This window comes from Rhinatrema bivittatum, chromosome 2 (genome assembly GCF_901001135.1).
Source record: "Rhinatrema bivittatum chromosome 2, aRhiBiv1.1, whole genome shotgun sequence".
Lineage (NCBI taxonomy): Eukaryota > Metazoa > Chordata > Amphibia > Gymnophiona > Rhinatrematidae > Rhinatrema > Rhinatrema bivittatum.
In genome coordinates this window covers 659,177,060-659,196,165 of record NC_042616.1, presented here as the reverse complement: position 1 = coordinate 659,196,165, position 19,106 = coordinate 659,177,060, and the positions used below count along the sequence as shown (strand labels likewise).

General features: G+C 44.8%; 1 protein-coding gene across 1 annotated transcript in view; it reads left to right on the top strand.

Annotated features, from left to right (window-relative positions):
* The first annotated feature begins 1,448 nt into the window (after nt 1-1,448).
* PPP1R42 (protein phosphatase 1 regulatory subunit 42) overlaps nt 1,449-19,106 on the top strand; it is a 231,902-nt gene continuing 214,244 nt past the window's right edge. The window contains 2 exon segments of the mRNA XM_029591417.1: nt 1,449-1,547; nt 14,954-15,313. Coding sequence (XP_029447277.1) covers nt 15,182-15,313 — 132 coding nt within the window. The 5' untranslated portion in view covers nt 1,449-1,547; nt 14,954-15,181.

Here is a 19,106-nt window from a genome sequence, read left to right as displayed (position 1 = left end):
AAAGAAAACAGAATGAGGAGGGGCCAGCACAGTAATGGTTTATACAGGGCTGCAGAAAAGTTTAAACACTGGCCCTACATGGCAGTGCCATATGGTGATGCGTTGATGGGGTTCCCATCCCTCCCTAGTGGAGACCTCACGCAGTGGTGCCCTGTGGTGATGCGCTGGCGGTTGATAAGGGGGGCCCCACAGGGGAGACAACACTGAACACATTTTGTGAAAGGAAGTTGCGGAATATAAGATTTTAATATACATAAATTGGTCCCGGGTGCCGGAGACGCTCGCTATGCTTCTGCATGCTGCAGAGAAAGTGCACGAGGGAATCAGATACTGTGTGGAAGGTTTTGAAAAAAATCCCCTGGGCTAATTTCCTGCAATCCACCCGTGCTCACGAAAACCCCCTGTGGTCCAGCGGGGGCCCAGGATCTGCAGCGCCTGAGCCGTCGGCTGCCACTAACCAAAATGACACTGGTGGCTTTTAATCCCTACCATGAAACAGAGGTTGGCAGGGTGGAGGAGTTATTTATTTAAATTTGGGTGGGTGATGCAGGGGGTGGGGGCGCAGCGGCATGTGGTCCCTTCCCCTAGAGTAGGGGCTGAGACCGGGGGGCAGCGCAAGGTAAAAGATGCCTAATTCCTCTTGCACCTGCCCTAAAAATGTTGTTGGCCACATTTGAAAAACGTTACCCTAGATCCGTGTTTCCCAAGCAGTCTGCCTTCAGACTTTTATCAGGTGTGTAACGAAGTCACCACTGCTTGATATCCAGATTCAGCTCAGCATCTCATAGCAACTCTCTAGGGCCTTTCTGGGCATAGCGAACCCTTCGCTTCAGGTGTCAGAATTTTGAAGAGGTAAAAAGTGTCTCTTCAAAGTTCTGCTCAGCTCCCCCAAGACACTCGAAAACCCCTGGTGGTCCAGCGGGGCCCCGGCAGCAATCTGCCGCTCCCAGGCGTCGGGTGCCCCTAACCAAAATGGCGCCGGCGGAAGCCCCTGTCCCATGGTAGGCGCTAAAGGCTACCGGCGCCATTTTGGTTAGGGGCAGCCGACAGCCCGGGAGCGGCAGATTGCTCTCGTGGCCCCGCTGGACCACCAGGGGTTTTCGGGAGTCGCGGGGGCTGGGAAGTATTTTGAAGGGGAACTTTTTGCCTCTTCAAAATTCTGCCGCCTGAAGCGGCAGTCTCACCGCCACCCCCCCCCCCCACTTCGAGGTAGCACAATGTCGCATAGGCCAGGAGGAAAAACCTTCCTAACGGCTTTTCTGTGTGACTCCTAAAATTTGTTTTTAAGTAACTGCCCTCACCAGCTTTCTAAAGACACAGCCCATCCTCCAATTAATTCTGCAACCTCCATTGAGTAGGATATTCCAAAGAAACCGGCTCGGTGGGGCTTTCTTCCTATGACATGCCCCGCCCCCTGCCCTTGAGTCAGCAGCACGTGGCGCACCACGCTTCCGGCTGTCTTTGTAGCTTCGCGTCTCCATGGTAACATGCGGGACGGAGAGCCCGCGCGTGGCGCCTCGAACGGACCTTCCGCCACCACCGAACAGGTACCGACCGGCTAGAGCCCGATCCATACACCCCCCAAAATGTAGACACTGAGGCTCTGAGAAATACGCGGACAGAACTAGAGCCTCCTCTCTGCCCCCTCCGCTCCGCAGGCAGATTGACCTCCTGATACACAGACCGAACCAGATCTCGCTCCCCGCCCCCAGCCCCCTCACAGAGTCACAGACTGAGAGAAGGGACCCATTAGGAACTCGGGAGGGGGGCGGGAGATGTGATGTGTTTCATCCAGACTATCTGCCGCTGCACCCTTCCACCGGAGAAACAGGCTGATTCCGTAAGGATCGCGGGAGAACGGACGCTCCATGTTCAGCGCCCGCTCTCCCAATGCGCGCCCAGTCACCTCTCTTGGGCACGCCATCCTATATTTAAATGAGGGGTCACGCTTAATGGAGGCGCTAGGGACGATTAGGTGCCCCAAGCGCTTCCTTGGCCCAGAAGAGTTGGCTCTGTCAGCGAGTTCCGGAAACCCACGTTCAATCTTATGAGCGTCGATTTTCCGAACCCGCTGACAGCGATCGATTAGGTAAATGGACGCCGATAAAACTGAGCATCTGTTCTCCTAACCGGACCGGCCTGCACAATTTTTTTTTTAACACTTTTGGTTCCTCCAACTTAATATCGCTAGCATATTAAGTCGAGGGTGTACAGAAAAAACTGTATTTTCTGCTTTTCTGTACACTTTTTTGGCAGGTGTTAATTTATAAGAGTAAAATGTGCGTGACTGCACATTTTACTTTCAGAATCCCGGGTGACTAAGTAATAAATAGCCTCATCAACATGCATTTACATGTGATGAGCGCTATTAGTTTCTAGGGGGTTTGGCCTCGTGTTTTCGAGGCGCTAAACCCTTTACAGCATAAGGGGCAATAGAGGCGCATTGAAAACATGCTGCCAAACGCATGTTAAATAAACAGTGAACACGGCGGAGCACACCTTACAGAACTGGCCTGAAAGGAAATAAGGAACTTCCTCCTGAGCAGATAAACCATGGGGGAAGACTAAGAGGCTCTTAGATCCCTTAATAAGTAGTGAAAACTAGAATTAGGATCTAAATTTAAAAAAAAAGTAATTTAATCCTGCTGAGCTTTGACCAAATTGTGAATGAGTTAATTATAATACTTGTTTGTGGTTATGTGTATATATTTATTTGTTTTATATATCATCGTTCCATGTGAGAATCACTAGTTCACAACGGTTTGACACTCAGACGCTGAGTTATGGAAGCATACCCAGCGGAGTTAAAACAGGGAAAATAAACTGACTAGAGAAGTAGGCATACACTTCGGAGATAAACTGGGGAAACAATCTAAAACTAGGGGATTACTATAAAGATAAACACATACAGAGCAAACATAACCAGATTATAGGAAGGGTTGATAGTAGTGGGGTAATGTTTGGGACATATTCTGGACATCGGAGTCTGGGGGAATTGGGCGAACCAGATTATAGGGAGGTTGAGGATAACGGGTTGGTAGAGTTCAGGACATATTGGTTATTAGAGTTAAGGCGGATTAGATGTATCAGTCAAACAGTAGGCACAATTGAATAGCCAAGTTTTCAGGTCTTTTTTAAATTTCTTACAGGTCGATACAGTAACGTTGAGTTAAAGATTCCCGGTCTGTAACGTGCTGGGAGCGCACAATACAGACGAGTAAGGCCATCCAGCGATACAGTCTCCAGTTTCACGCGTCCTTAGCGCTTCCTAAACCCTTTCCGCACCCAGCATGTAAATGAACGAAAAAGCTGTATAATGAAGGAATTAGCTATTCCCCTGCGATACTGTAACGGGCGCTGATATTATCTCCTCCGTAACCCGCTGTTCTGCCGCGGCCTTAACCTGCTAGTTTACCGCCTCCCCCTAGTAGGAGTTAGTGTAGTGTAGTGTAGTGTAAAAACATTGCTTACCCGCCCTGGTCCCGTCCGGTCTCCTGCAGCCCCGTCCGGTCCCCTTCTCCCGAAGCAAAAAAAAAACAAACGAAAAAGTAGCAAGGCTCGGGCCTGCTATGGTAAGTGTAAAAAGTGTTAAAAACAAAAAACCTGTGTGTTATATAAAAAAATAAAACAATTTTAAATACCTGTCGGAGGGCCGTGGGTCCAGGCGGCCGGTGGGCGGCGGGCAGCCATCAGCGGCATCCGGTAGTCCCTTCCTCCCTCCCTCCCCTGCCTGGATGAGCGCCAAAATCGCACGGGCGGGTCGGCAGCGGGGGGGGGGGGGGGGGGTGGCAGCAGGATCCGGGAGCGGCGGGTAGGCAGCAGCGGGGTCCAGGGGGGGGCAGCGGCAGCGGGGTCCGGGGGGGCAGCGGCAGCAGGATCCAGGGGTGGCAGCGAGATCCGGGGAGCGAGTAGCGGCAGCGTGTTCGATCGGGCAGGCAGGTAGGTGGCAAAATAAAGATGGCCGCCTGCACGGGAAAATCGTGCAATTGGCCGCTGAAGACGTGACGTCACGACGTTTGGCGTCACGGGGTGTGGTACCTGTCATTTGAAATGACAGGTACCAGCGCATCCAGGTTACTGTATAGGCGCTGTTACAGCGCCTATACAGTAAAATGGGTTGCGCGGGCATAACCCTTCCCTAACGCTTCACAGCCGCGGCATGCATTTGCATGCGATTAGAGGAGAGTATCGGGGAGTTAGTGAAGAGAACTGTGCGTGCGGGGAGGAAGGGTGCGCCTGACACTGCCGCACTGTTTTTACCGCAGCCTTACTGTATCGAGCCGTTAATGTCTGTTGTTCGAAGATTCCCTGGCATGGAGTTCCAAAGCTTTGGCCAGCAATTGGTAACGCTCTATCTCTAGTTTGAGTTAGATGAGAATCTCTTATGGTTGGGATTTCAAGAAGGCCTTTATTCATACTTCTAAGCGTACATGTGGGAATATGTGGATTAAATGTTATTCCCATCAGGTCGTTGCTTGTATCAATGTTGCCGAATATTATTGTTAGGACTTTGTATAATATTCTTGATTGAACAGGAAGCCAGAGTTTGCGTGATTTGGTCGTATTTCCTTACTCCAGTCAGAAGTCTGGCTGTAGCATTTTTCAGTAGTTGTAGTGGTTTTAAGTAGCTAGACGGAAGACCTAGAAGTAGGGAATTACAATAATCCAGGTTTGAGAAAATTAGAGATTGCAAGACTGTTCTGAAATCTGTAGTGTTTAGTAGAGGTTTCATACGGCTCAGGATTTGCAGTTTGTAGAAACCAGATTTGATTAGTTTGCGAATGTGGGATTTCATAGTTAAAGTTTCATTGATCTGGACCCCTAGATTGCTAACTTGAGTTGCTGGGATTAATTGGTGATTTCCAAGTTCAATACCTGGTGGAATATATTTTGGTTGATTTCGGCTCAACCAAATTATTTTGTTTTTTTCTGGTTCAATGAGAGTTTCAGTTGTGCAAGTTCTTCTTTTATTGTGTTCATGTATTCAGATATGAGTGATGTTGTTTTCTCAAATGAATTAGATAGGGGGATATAGAATTGCAGATCATCAGCATATAGAAAGAAGCTTAATCCAAGGTCTGTTAGTAGTTTGCACAAAGGCAGCAGAAGGCGCTGAACCCTGCGGAACACCTGTTGTGCATTGGAGTGTATCGGATATGTGACTGTCTAGTTTTACCTGGAAAGATCTATCAGCGAGGAATGAGGTGACCCAACAGTACATTTCCATCAATCCCTATGATTCTCAGCTAGTGGCATAGCAGACTATGGTCAACTGTGTCAAAGGCTGCAGTTAAATTGATTAGCACAAGGCAGTATGATTCATTAGAGTCGAAGCCTCGTAGAATAGAGTCCATTATGGATTGTAGAAGGGTTTTTGTTGAGCGATTCTTTTGGAATCCAAATTGGTTAGCATATAGGGTCTTTTTGTCTTCAAGATATGGCTCTAATTGGGAAAGAAAAGCTTTTTCGATAATTTTTGCAAGGAAGGTTAGGTTAGAGATTGGTGGGTAGTTATCCCAGTGTCATAGTGTTCTGCATTATTCTTCAAAATTGGTTTTATAATTGACTTTTAAACTTAGGGGCATATATCCTTTTGTGAAGACAAGGTTGACAAGTGTTGTGATTGTGGGGGTTATTGTTTGGTTGATTTAACGAGGAGGCTGGTATCAAATCAAGGAGATGAACAGCTGGGTTTAATTTTGATATGATTTTGCTTATTTCCAGTTTTGAGACTGTGTCAGAGGATGACCATTTATTATTTGTAGTTATGTCATCAGAGGTGTAAGGAGCTTAGGTGAAGGTGATTTGTTGTTTCAGCTTTTGGATTTTGTCAGTTAACGCTGTTGCATAGTCATTACAAGAAGCTTTTGTGAATATATTGTTCAATGTTTGGAGTGAAGAGGGGTCTTTGATTAGACTTTTGACTGTCTAATCAAAACTTCTGTCTCGAACAGAAGTTTTGAGTTGAAAATTACTCCATGTATCTGTTTAGCTTAGTGGTATTTTCTTGATTTATTTGTTAGGGTTTGGTATTGAGATAGGTGTGATTTGAATCTTCTGAGTGATTCACCCTAAGGGTTTTTTCACTAATGTTTTTCAAGTTTTCTTAGGTGTTTTTTTTGCTTCCTTCAGATCTTCATTATGCCAGGGGTTCATTTTTCAGTAATTATTAAAATTTTTGTTTGTGTTTTATATTATCTGTCTGTATATGCAGATCACTCCCTCTCTTTAAATATTATATATATACACTTTCAACATTTTTTTATGGTTATCCCTTCTCTCCTGTTTAAGTGAAGAATAGTCTGGATAAAGTAGCAGGCTACAAACCAGGATTTAAATATTGCTGACACTTGTTGGACTTGTCCCATTATTTTATTTATTTAATTTTTATATTCCACTCTTTGTTTACTTCACTTTCCATTTCCTTAGGTACAAACTTCAGTGTATTTACATGCGGGCCGACACAGTACAGTGCAGTCCGATGGAGCGCACTGTTAACCTGCCATTGGATGCGCATTTTCCCGTACCCCTTATTCATTAAGGGGTAAGGGAAACGTGCGTCCAACCCGCCAAACCTAATAGCGCCCTCAACATGCAAATGCATGTTGATGGCCCTATTAGGTATTCGCACGCGATTCAGTAAGTAAAATGTGCAGCCAAGCCGCACATTTTACTTTCAGAAATTAGCGCCTACCCAAAGTTAGGCGCTAATTTCTTCGGGCACCGGGAAAGTGCACAGAAAAGCAGTAAAAACTGCTTTTCTGTGCACCCTCCGACTTAATATGATGGCGATATTAAGTCGGAGGTCCCGAAGGGTAAAAAAAAGTAAAAAAAAAAAAAATTTTGAAGTCGGCCGGCGGCTGTCGGGTCAAAAACCGGACGCTCAATTTTGCCGGCGTCCGGTTTCCAAGCCCGTGGCTGTCAGCGGGCTCGAGAATCGACGCCGGCAAAATTGAGCGTCGGCTGTCAAACCAGCTGACAGCCGCTGCTCCAGGCCAAAAGGAGGCGCTAGGGACGCGCTAGTGTCCCTAGCGCCTCCTTTTGCCCATTTCTACCGCCAGGCCTCATTTAAATACTGAATCGCGTGCACAGGCGAGTGGCCTGTGCGCGCGCCGGGAGCTCTCCCGCGGACTTTACTGAATCGGCCCGTAAGTGAGTGGGAAAGTTACCTGGATAATGTTATTTTATCCTATTGTAAACCGTTATGATGGCAAAAAAATGTTAATAAATAAAATAAAATAACTTTGTCCAGCTGTTGAGTGGAATTCAGCTACCTGTGTAACTTCAAGAGAGCCATTTTTCTGACCAGATTTATCCAGCATTTACTGGCTAAAGCCCCCAAACACTTGCATCACAGCCTCTTTTAACTTAGACAAAATTTAGCAAGTTAGTGGGGGGAAGCTTTTGAAATCTCAGTCTTTGTCCAGGTAACTCCAACAGTCTTTGAATATCAACCTTGTTATAGCCAGTTGTCAGATTTCTCAGATGCGATTTGTTATGTTGATGTCTTCCAGTTTGGTTTCAGGCCTAAGCAGAGCTTAGAGGACAACCTGGTAGCCTTGCTAGATAGGTAGCCCCACAGAGTAGATATTATCCTGTTGCATTTCTCTCCAGTGATTGATAAGAGTCAACACTCAGATATTGTTCCAAAGGCTGAAGAATTTTGACCTGAGAGCAAAGGTTTTGGGCTTTAGAAGGGTTGGGGGTGGATGCTCAGACTGGTAGGGCCAGTTGCCATAGCTGGCGGGGGGTGTTTCATTAGGGCTACTAGGCCCATGAGGTAGGCTTTTTTTTTCCTATTGTGGCATTAAACATGCTATTTTTTTTTCTTACTATAACTGGTTACGGCTAAAGTTATCCAGCCACACGAAGCCTAGTAACTTAAAAACCTAACTGACAATATTCAAAAGATAGCCAATTAGGTTTAAATGTTATCTGGCTTAAAGACAGCCAGATAACTTTAATCATGGATATGCTGTGGGACTTTTATCCCACTGAATTATCTGGCTAAATTTAGCTGGATACATTATCTGTTGTAGATTTTTTGAATATTGGCCTCCATGAGCCCAATATATGCGCATGCATTTTTCTGTGCTTTTAGAGAGAAATTTAACAAAACTCAAAACTTATAGAGGCTAATATTTAAAAGACATAGGTACCTAACCTTAAGAGTAAGGCTCCTATGCTTCTGAATTTAAACATTTTAATGGGCTTTGCGCCTACATAAAATTTAAGTTCTTTAAAGCACAAAGTGCCTAAATTAAGTTACCAAAAAAATAGGTGGGGAAGGGGGCGGGAACAAGCTGGGATAACAAATATTAGAATTCAGTGCTGAGTTTCTAAATAAGGCACCTTAAATCAGATGCTGAGCCCTCATTTGAAAATGGGGCTCATTGTTGTTAATATTCTTTTCACTGTGGGCTTTTGGCAGAGGGCACCTGCTGGAGCAGTAAGTGATTGATTGGCCTGTGCGAGGCTTCATTTTCTACTTCTCTAACCACATCCTTTCATATCTGCTCAAAATTAGGCAGGGTTAAATGACTGTCATTTAGGGGGCAATTTTCAGAACTGCATTTTAATGTAAAGCCTATGGATACTTTTACTTGCGGGCTTTGCACTGGTTTTCAAAGGGCTGAAAGCACCTAGAGATAAGGTACCTGCAGAGATTTGCATCTCCTTTTTATGCAGATTGTTTTTGAAGGAAAAACTATGTGCCTAGTTTTGAAAATGCAAACTTTAGAAACTTGAAAGCAGAAAAAGACACTATGGTCTATTTAGCCTGCCCATTTGCCCAACTAATTTAGCTTTACAATTCCCATCACTCCCTCAGAGATCTCCTCTATTTATCCCATGCTTTCTTGAATTCAGATACCGTTTTTGTCTCATCCTCTTCAATGGGAGGCCATTCCATGCATTCACCACCCTCTCTGTAAAAATAAAAATATTTTCTAAGATTACGTATGAGTCTACCTCCTTTCACTCTCATCCTGTGATCCCTCATTCTAGAACCTCCTTTCTGTTGAAAGAGGCTTGCCTCCTGTTCATGGAAACCTTGGAGATATTTAAATGCCTCTATCTTATTTCCCCATCTTGCCTTTCTACTGGGGTATACATTTTTATATCTTTAAGTCTATTACCATATGCTTTAGAACAAAGCCACTGACCATTTTAGTAGCTACCCTCTAGACCAGTGGTTCTCAACCTTTTTTCCATTGTGACACACCTGACAGATCATGCTTACATGTGTGACACACTGCTCATTTCAATTCACAACAGAAATAAAAAATAAAGGCCAGTATTATTTTTATTGTTAAGAATGACACAAGGGAAAGATAAGTACTCTGTAGGAACAGAAATTGCATGAATAAACATCCCATACCAAAACAGCACCAATTTCCACCTTACCTAGGAAAAGGCAACACTGAAAATATTACACCAGGCCTTAAGACACCAATACACCAACTATTAGGAAAATGGACCAAGCCAAGCTGCTACAGAGCCCTACACAGAAACTACGTGCAGCAGAATACCTCACCTCAGTCACATGTGCAGACCCTCACCTAACAAAGAATAAAAATAAAGCATAACCAGAAATATGCAGACAAAAACTGAACTGGAAACTGCAACAAGCCAGAGAGACTGTATGCAGTGAAACAAAGAGAAAAGAGAAACTTCACCAGTCCTCAAAACAAATAAAGAAATATAAAATCAATAGCAGTAAAACCATACTAACAAAAAGAACAGATTTCAAAATAGCCGATGAATGGAATATCCAATAATTAAAAACTCATAAAAAATTTCTAGACACCAATAAAATATTTCAAAATAGCAGACACAAAGACCCACTAATGAAAAATAAGGATAAAAAAATGCTTTGCTCTGCATACCTGGAAATGTTTAATATCCAGGTGCCCTGAGGTTGTTTTGAATTTGCAGGAGGAGGGATGGTTTGCTTTCAACTTTCTCCTCTCTCTCTGTCACACACAAGCGCTTTCTCGCATACTGGCTCTCAATCACACACATATACACATGCTTTTTCTCTCTTACTTACATAGGCTCTCAATCACGCACATATACACATGCTTTTTCTCTTTCACTTATACAGAACCAGTACCAATACCAATCTCTCTGGCATACCACTTAACACACTTCTCTCTTCAGAGTAGGTTCTATTTACTATTAACACACTGTCTCCTATTGGTCATCCAGTTTGTAATCCATGCCACCACCTTGGTGTTCACTCTCAAGCTTCTTATTTTATTCACAAGCCTCCTATGCGGGACCATTTCAAAAGCTTTGCTGCAATCTAAGTAGATGACATCGAGCACACTTCCTCGATCCAATTCTCTAGGCATCCAGTCAAAAAAATCAAGCAGATTTGTCTGACAGGACCTTCCCCTGGTGAATCTATGCTGCCTTGGGCCCAGCAACCCACTCATTTATAGATAGTTCACTATCCTTTCCTTCAGCAGCATCTCCATTAATTTTCCCACCACTAAGGTGAGGCTTGCTGGTCTGCAGTTTCCAGCCTTCTCTCTGCTAACACTCTCTTGTAAAGCAGGACCACTACATCTCTTCTCCAATCCCACGGCACCACTCCTGTTTCCAAGGATCTATTGAACAGATCCTTCAGCGGACCCACCAGCATATCTCTGAGCGCTCTCAATATCCTGGAGCGTATCTCATCCGACCCTATGGCTTTGCCCACTTTTAGTTTGCCTAGCTCTTTCCACACATTCTATTCTGTAAACAGAGTTTTGTTTACCACATCCTCATCTATGGTCTTGTCTACCAGAATGGTCCTTCTCCAGGGTCGTCTTTAGTGAACACCGAATTGAAGTATTTGTTTTTCTGTAATTTCTTCTTCTCTCTGCCTTTTCTTCTTGGTTTCCAGAAACTGCACTATTCTCTGTTTTAGCAGCAATTCCATTAATTTACTCACCACATAGGTCAGACTAATTGGCCTGTAGTTCCCAGCCTCCTTCTTGCTTCCACTTTTGTGAATAGGAAGCATATCTGTCTGTCTCCAGTTCTCCAAAACTATTCCTGACTCTAAAGAAGCATTGAAAAGGTCCACTAGCAGAGCTGCCAGGACTCCTCTAAGTTCTCTTCGTACCCTTGGATGTATCCCATCTAGCTCCATCACCTTATCTGCTTTGTTATTTAGCTCCTCACGAACACACGTTTCTGAAAATCGATTGAGGTTTAATTCACTTCCAATCTTATTTCTGTTCATTTTATGTGGTCCTACTCCTGGCTCTGCCACAGTGAGCACTAAATAAAAATATTTTTCCATCGATAAGCAGGCTTATTTAGCCATACTGTCTGGTTGACTTCATCCGGGCATCATGGGCGGAGCTGGCTGTCTAAGCTTGCAGAGTTTTCTCCCCTGTGCGGCTGCGCAGTTCTTCCCACACACCTCATGTGAGTCTCCTCAGTTTCTTTTTTTCCGTGCTCTGCACTGACTTATGGAATCGAGTGTCTTACTTTTTTTTCTCAGGAATTCTTGTCATTTTATTTTTTTCCCTCAAAACACTTAAGTGCTGCAGTGCCTAAAACCCCTGGCTTTAAATACTGCCAGTGTGGCAAAATCATGTTGGTGACCAAAGGGCACAACTACTGCTATCTGTGCCTTGGTCCTGAACATGACCAAGCTGCCTGAAGAGACTATGGAAGAATATCTCCTAGAGCCCATCGTCAGAAAGCCGCAAAATTCCTAAGGCTCTGGGAACAAACATCCTGCGTCCCATCTTCACCACATGAAGGAAGATTGACGCAATCATCTCCGGGACCGAAGTTCCATCATCCAGACCCAGTAAGGCAATCAGCATTCATAGGATCCAGAGACACCAAAAGTAGCCAGAAGGGAAAAAATCCCATGTGCTACCGCCACCAAAAGCAGCTAAATTGCCTCAAAAGGCATTGAATACACAGACTGTGTGGATGCAAGAATAGGATAGGCAACCAAGTTGGAGTGGGCTGCCAGCGAGGAAATACCCTCGGGTAGTGCAAGACCAAGATGGATGGCATATCTGGACCAGGCTGAGAGAAGAAAAAAGCTCCAGAACGAACATCTTCCTCTTGAGCAACCTTACCCACCCAATCCCTAACTATTCCATACACACACACCCCTCTCAGAGTAAAAATGCATAGCAAACAGTGCTCAAAAGTAAAATGTCTCAATATCTTTGAAAAATAGAACAGCTAAGACCAGAGAACAGACCTGAACTCTCAGCTATTACAGGCACACATTATAAATGAAAAAAGGATATTGTGCAGCATGTCAGTTTAGGAAGCACCATCCGGTGTCTCCGCTGCAGCATGCTGGAGTTTCTGAAGTAGCATAGAATTGAACACCTCAGTGTTGTGTGTGTAGACCCTTGAGCCGAGGCGAGGTTGATGCTGCCACCAGGGGAAGGCCCCTAGTGGTCCTTGTCATCAGGAGGCGGTGCAGGCTGAGAAGACCCAATTGGAGCTTCACCTTTAGCAGCCCACATTCTCCACAGGTTGAGCCTGGCAGGACTTAGGAGTCCAAAGGAGAAGGCAACGCGGTATTGAGCAGAGAGAAGTCGAGGCAGGCAGCGGACAGATGAAACCAGGTGAGACGAGGAAACAGGCTGGAGGTCAGGGCAGGCAGAGAACAAGCTGAGATGAAATACCAGGCAGAGGTCAAAACTGGGGAGTCAGTCCAAGAGCAGGAACAGGGGCCGAGGCTGGAACGCAGAATCAGGAGTCAGGGCTGGAACGCAGGATCAGGAACAATGCAGACTACGCACTCTAGATCAGAGCAGTAACTGTTGCTGAGGTAAAGTGCTGAAGTCAGAGCCAGGTTTAAATATCCTGCCGGGGTGATGTCATCTCCTGGGACCGCTGCAAAGTTTCTCACCGCGGGCCCTTTAAATGAGTGAAGATGGTGCGCGCACGCCTAGAGGGTCAGAGGCCGAGTCGGCGGCATGTTGCGCCATGTGGGTAGATCGCCCCAGTGGGATTTGGGGTTTGGCCGCCTCGTGCAGCGGAGGAGAGAGCCGGGACTGGCTGCCTGCCAGAGCAGGTAAGGGGGCGGAATCCTAACACTCCGACTTGCCATCATGAAGTACCCACAGCCTTGCTGGGTGCAGCATGGCGTAGGTCAGGCCCAGATTGCACAGGTCCTGCTTGACATCTAGGAATGTGGCGCAATGGTGCTGCACCTCCATAGAGTAGTCTTGAAAGAGAAAGAGCGATGGTCCTGGAACTTAATTTCCTTCATTTTCCTGCTGGCATCAAGAAGATCACTGCCCGTGGTCGATCGTGCTCTTTTGGAACAGGCATCAGTGCTCTGTGAGCTTGATCTAGCTTCATTTTGCCCCCTGCAAAGCCAGTATTTAGCACAGTAGGTAGCTACATGGAGAAAAAACACACATGATCTGTACCTTCAGACAGTTCTGGCACCCCGATGATACGCTGATTGTTGCGTCTGCTTCGATTTTCTAGTCATCTTGCTTCTCAATCACTTGCTTATCCAAACTAGAATGAATTTTATCGCCTAATTGACTAATGGCGGCGTTGACCACCTCAGTGATATCAGTGGGGAGTGGGCTGTCCGCCATAATGTCTTCTTCAGAGGCTGGTTCCTCGTTGCAGGCCACCTGATCTGCCGCTGTTTTCCGGCAGGTTCGCTTAACGTGAACCATCTGGTCTCCCCAAAGCATGGGCAGGGACTTTTTCGCCGCCTTATCCACCATAGCTATGCTAGATAGGGCCAAAATTACCAAGGTTTTGAACCGATGAAACAGATTGGGGCCGGGAGTGAGGGAGAGCAGTGCCCATTCAGCGCTGCATCATCATGTGATCCCCGCAAACTTGTTTTTGTTAAGCAATTTTGCTTTTTCCTCATCAGCCTCTATTTATTTATTTATTTGTTTGTTTGTTTATTTATTTATTTCACCTCTGAGCCTCACAATGCCACTTATGCACTTCCTTCTATTACTAACATATCTAAAAAAAGGTCTTTTCCCCATGAGTTACCGTATTTGCTATTTTTTCTTCTATTTAATTTTTACATTCCTGATTACTTTCCCAGCTTTTCTTAGTTTTTGCAGACATTGTCACCAGTCTTTCTCTTTCTGCGATCTCTTGTAGTTTATGACCACTAACTTTTTCTCCCTTACCTTTTCAGCTACTTCAGGGCTTCCCAAACCTGTTCTGGGGCCCCTACAGCCAGTCACGTTTTCAAGATATCCACAGTAAATATGCATGAGATTAATTTATATATCATGGAGATTCAGTATATGCAAATTAGTCTCATGCATATTCATTGTGGATCTCCTGAAAACCTGACTGGCTCTGGGGTCCCCAGGACATGTTTGGGAAGCCCTGAGCTACTTCTTTAGAAAACCATGAAACAGCATTCATAAACTACAAGAGATCATAGAAAGAGGAAGAGAAGCAACAATATCTGGAAAATCTAAGGGAAACTGGAAAAGTAGGGGGTGGGATTTGGGCAGGGACTGAATTAACAAGGTGCCTTGTTTCATTTCCTACACTAATCTTGCTCCTGCAAATGCCTCTACTCAATGCCGGTAAAATTACAAACATTGTTGCACAGCGAACATACTTTTACCTGCATACAAGCTGAACAATTTTCAAAAAGTCCACTATACCCGTGTAAGTGGGCTTTTAAAAATTGCTACAGCATATGCCATTGAATTGTCAATAGGGTTTACCTACATTGAGTGCATTTAAAATGGGTAAACGGCTTTCGAAAATTGCTACAATAGTATGTTATATTTACATGTGTAACTCCTTTGAAAATTCATGTTAATGTCTTTAGAACTTAATAATTACTTGGTACTAAGATATTTAAAAACAGAAAAATTTAGCCATAAGAACTACTGAAACAATGAATAAAATTTTATCCTGTTTTGGAAGCAGTCTCTATATTTTCATTTGTTCTTTCCATTTGCATTCACAGATCTAACTTGTGTGGCTCAAAAGTCTTCTTACAAGATCATGCAATTCACATAGTAGGAAACCAGATGGCTAAAATGAAATGCTTGCAAATTCTTAGATGTTGCATAACAATGCTTTAGTCATTTTCCAGTTTTCTTTGTTGAAACAGCCTTTAAGGAGTCAATAATGAGAGGATTCGGATGTATCTTGGAATAACGTTGGCTGAAAATACCTGGCTTGTGAATGAAGCATGGTTCGACTCACTGTGGATCTAATTGCTAAAAACAGCAATCGTTTCAAGAATCGTAGAGAAGAGTCCCTGATACAGTACCTGAGGAAAATAACTCACCTGAACTACTCAAACAAAAATATCGATGACATTGTAAGTCCTGCATCATAGGAGGGAAAAGAGTGTCCTCCTCCCTGTTTTATTTATTGTATAGGATTTTCAGCATAGGTGTCTGGAGTTCACAGGTTCGTGCTAGAAAGATGATTTTTGTGCTACATTTTACAATTAAGTTCATCGCCTATGGCTTTGGTATAGGTGACTCATAAATTCAAAATAAACATAAACAGTGATTCCAGATTCAATGTGGTTTATAAAAGTTTTAAGCAAGTTGATGGCCAGCATCTTCATCTAGTTCACTGGAACTGGCCCTAGTTCCTAAATTTCCAGGATAGTCTCTGGGAATTCACTGTTTAAAATATTGTTTCAGATTACTTATTCCTGAAAATCAGTATCTCAAAGCTTATTTTATTGGCTAGAGAGGTTAGGGCAGTAGTACTGGCTAGACTTTTGACTCTGATTCCGCTTTTGGTCTTATTCTTAAGTCTGCTTTCTGTTTTTTCTCAATGTTTATTTATTTCTTATGCATTCACATTTGTTATAAAGAAAGATGTGCAGCTTTTAACAGAGCAGAATCCTTTGACCTTAAACTTTTCAGCTGATGATGCTAGCTGACTTTACTTAAGGTAAGTAGGAGGAGCTTTCAAGAACTAAATTCTGCTGTGTCCTCACTTGTAACATAAGAATTAGAAAGAAAACTGAGAATTTTTAATGGTTTGGTTTGTATTAACTAAAACTATTTTTTCCAGCACTGCTACTTTAAGTAATACTGAGGAATGCTTTCCTGTATATTCACAATCTTGCCTCAAAGTTTAGTGCGTCGTGATGTTAGTGTTTTTCAGCCTGATATACCACAGCAAGCTTTGCCACACTCCTGTATGCTGGCTCCTCTTGTAATGTTAATATGAGATAGGCTGGCAAGATTCACATTGTGAGAGAGAGAGAAAGAAAGAAAGAAAGAGAGAGACTTGCCATAGTGCCTCCTCCCTAGACAGGTATTTGTATCCCTATAGGAGGCCCACCTAGTAACTCGAGGTGAGGTTTAAGTATTAGTGTAGGGGGTTAGGGGCCACTTTCACATTCAACGAGAGATGTACGAACAGAACAGTGGTCTCTTGTGAAGATTTGATGACCTACGGAGTGAGGAAACTCACTCCAAGATGAGATTTGTGCAGTGTTCTCTAGGTGGAGAGAACATTGCACAAATCTCATCTTTGAGTGAGCATGCGATACCAAAAAGGGGTGTACTTTTGATCCAGCACTGTAACCTGCTAGCTTTGGATATGAAGCTATTCTGACTCTTTTAAAGATAAGTTTTTACTTACATATAACATTTAAAAAATGTATATGTCTTTAAGCGCTACCAGTGGATCACTATGATTGATTTGATACTCAAGAAAGGTGTACTGTGGCTGGTTGATCTTGCATAAACCAGCAAATCACATTTGAGTGTTTTCACATTATTTTAACACTATTTGTGATTGGAGAACCATACATATTTGTGAGTGATTATTTGAATAGTTATTGAGTTTTCACTCTTTTCAGTGGTTCATATTATTAACAATGGAGCATATCCATAGTTCAAAATATCTCCACAAATTGCCATTTAGAAGTCCATGCAGAAGCAAAATGTTTCCTTTACTAAATCAAAAATCATTTAGTGCCTAAATTGTTCAGATTGTGTTCTATTCCTGATGATATCTCATTTAATATCCTTGGAACCCCATACAATTATCATACTAATTATAAGGATTCTGGATGCTAGGCAGCCTCCCTGCCAGGAGAGGCCCTAATGGAGCCATCCTTTCTCCCACTCTAGCCAACTTCTTGATGATCCCATGATTCAGCAAGGCCAACCCTATTTAGCCCTGCCTCTCCCACAATATAGTGCCTCTTCATTGAGTCACCTCAGCTCTTTCAATTGGCTCGTCTTGCCTTGCTGCTGCGTGTCCTCTGTGGCCTTTTTGTTTTCCCTTGCCTTGTCGCCTCCTTGGCCTTTCTGCTTTGCCTTGTGGCCTTTGCACCTTCTAGTCTCACTCTGCCTTGTGGCCTGCCTAGGCCTCCTTGTCTATTTCTCCCTTGTCTTGTCTTATATGTCCTTACTTTGCAGTAGTTCCTGTTAGCCTGTGGTATATATTCTTTGCCCTATTCTTGTAGTTCTGTCCAGTCCTTGTCTTGTCCTGCCCAGTCTTCCCTTGCTGAATCATGGGCCTTAAGTTTCAGAACTCTGCCTCCAGTTCCAGGCCTTGCCCTCATTTCCAATTCTGTTTACAGTTTCATGCCTTTTCTCCTGTTCCTTATCTCCAGCCCCTGACTGTCTCCAGGTCCTACTTGCCTATGGTTCCAGCTTTGTCTCTGGTTCCTGTCTCACTGCCTGTGCCTACATTGTCTCCAGCACCTGTCCTGCCTCTAGACCTAGCTTGTCTCCAGCTCCAGCCAAAGTCCTGCTGGCCACCAGAGCCTGCAGGCTAAACCCAAGGGGGAGGTGGCTGGTTAGGCGGAAGACACTGCTCTGCCCTCCCTTGAAGTCCTGTACTACCCCTCTGGGGGAAATCCCTGCATCCAGCCAGTCCCCCAGTCCTGATACTGATACATACAGGGTAAATTTTCAAAGGCTTATGCGGCATCTTCATTGGTTAAACAAGAGTTAAGTGGGGAGAATAGCTTAATCCGCCTATATGGATTTTTAGCCAGCTGAAAGGACACAATTAGTTTCACAATGGAGGTAATTTTCAAAGGAAAATGTAAATGTAACGCACTGTCATAGAAATTTTCAAAAGCCCATTTACCCACGTTAAGCGCACTTAACGCAAGTGAAATCTATTGACAATTCTGTTACGCACCCCACCCGAGGTCGTCCCACGCTCGGGACCGCTCACCTTCGGGGTCACACAGCGGGTCCCGGTCCTGTCTCCCTCGCGGCCCTCGTGAGCCCAGCTAGGCCCCGGCGTACCGTGGCGGCGGTCGCTGGGCCTTTGGTCACATGCCAGGCCCCACGCCAGGTCTCAGCATCCAAGCAGCTAGCCACGCCCCTACACGCGCGCAGACCAGCCGCCCTGATATGGGTTCTAGGACGGGGCCTAGTTCCACGGTGCACCCTGATTCAATGGATGTTAAAAGGAAGTTCCTGGCCTCACTTCATGGCCTTGGCAATCAGGTCGGTTTGTTCCTGAGATTGCCTTTGCTCGTGTGCCTGCTAGCCTGTTCCTAGTCTCGTTCCAGGATTCTTCTGTTCCAGTTCCATTCCTGCTTGTTCCTGCTTCCGTGCCCTGCTTGTTCCTGTCTTCGTTGTTCGTCTTCCTGGTCTTACCTCGGTCTGCCTTTCTGGTAAAGACCTCAGCTTGTTCCTGACCTGCCTGTCTGCCTGCCGCCTGCCAAAGACCTCTGCCTGTTCTTCGACCCTGCCTGTCCTCTGGATCGTGACCCTTGCTTCGTTGACCACTCCTCGGACTGATTCTTGGATTTGACCTTGCTCTCCTGACCCTGCTTGATTCTGGCTCAGTCCCTAGCCTTGTCGACACCAACACTCTTCTGGTTCGCTTATCTCCAACCTGTTTCCAGCCTCGAACCCGATAGCGCTCTTCCAGTCTCTGTGGGCATGCCGGACTCAAACTCTCCCAGGAGACCCTACGAGGCCCACCTAAGTCCCAGCAGCCCGGGTCCCTACGGGCTCCTCCCGGGGGAACCTCGGGCTTCCAGCGGTGAAGATCTACACTGCCCCTTCTCTTTCAGTGCTCTGCCCCCTGTGGTCAGTTCCTGTACTTCCTCAGGCCAGGGGTCCACCCCCGAGTGCAACAAATTCAATGGCAATTCGATATATGCTATTGAA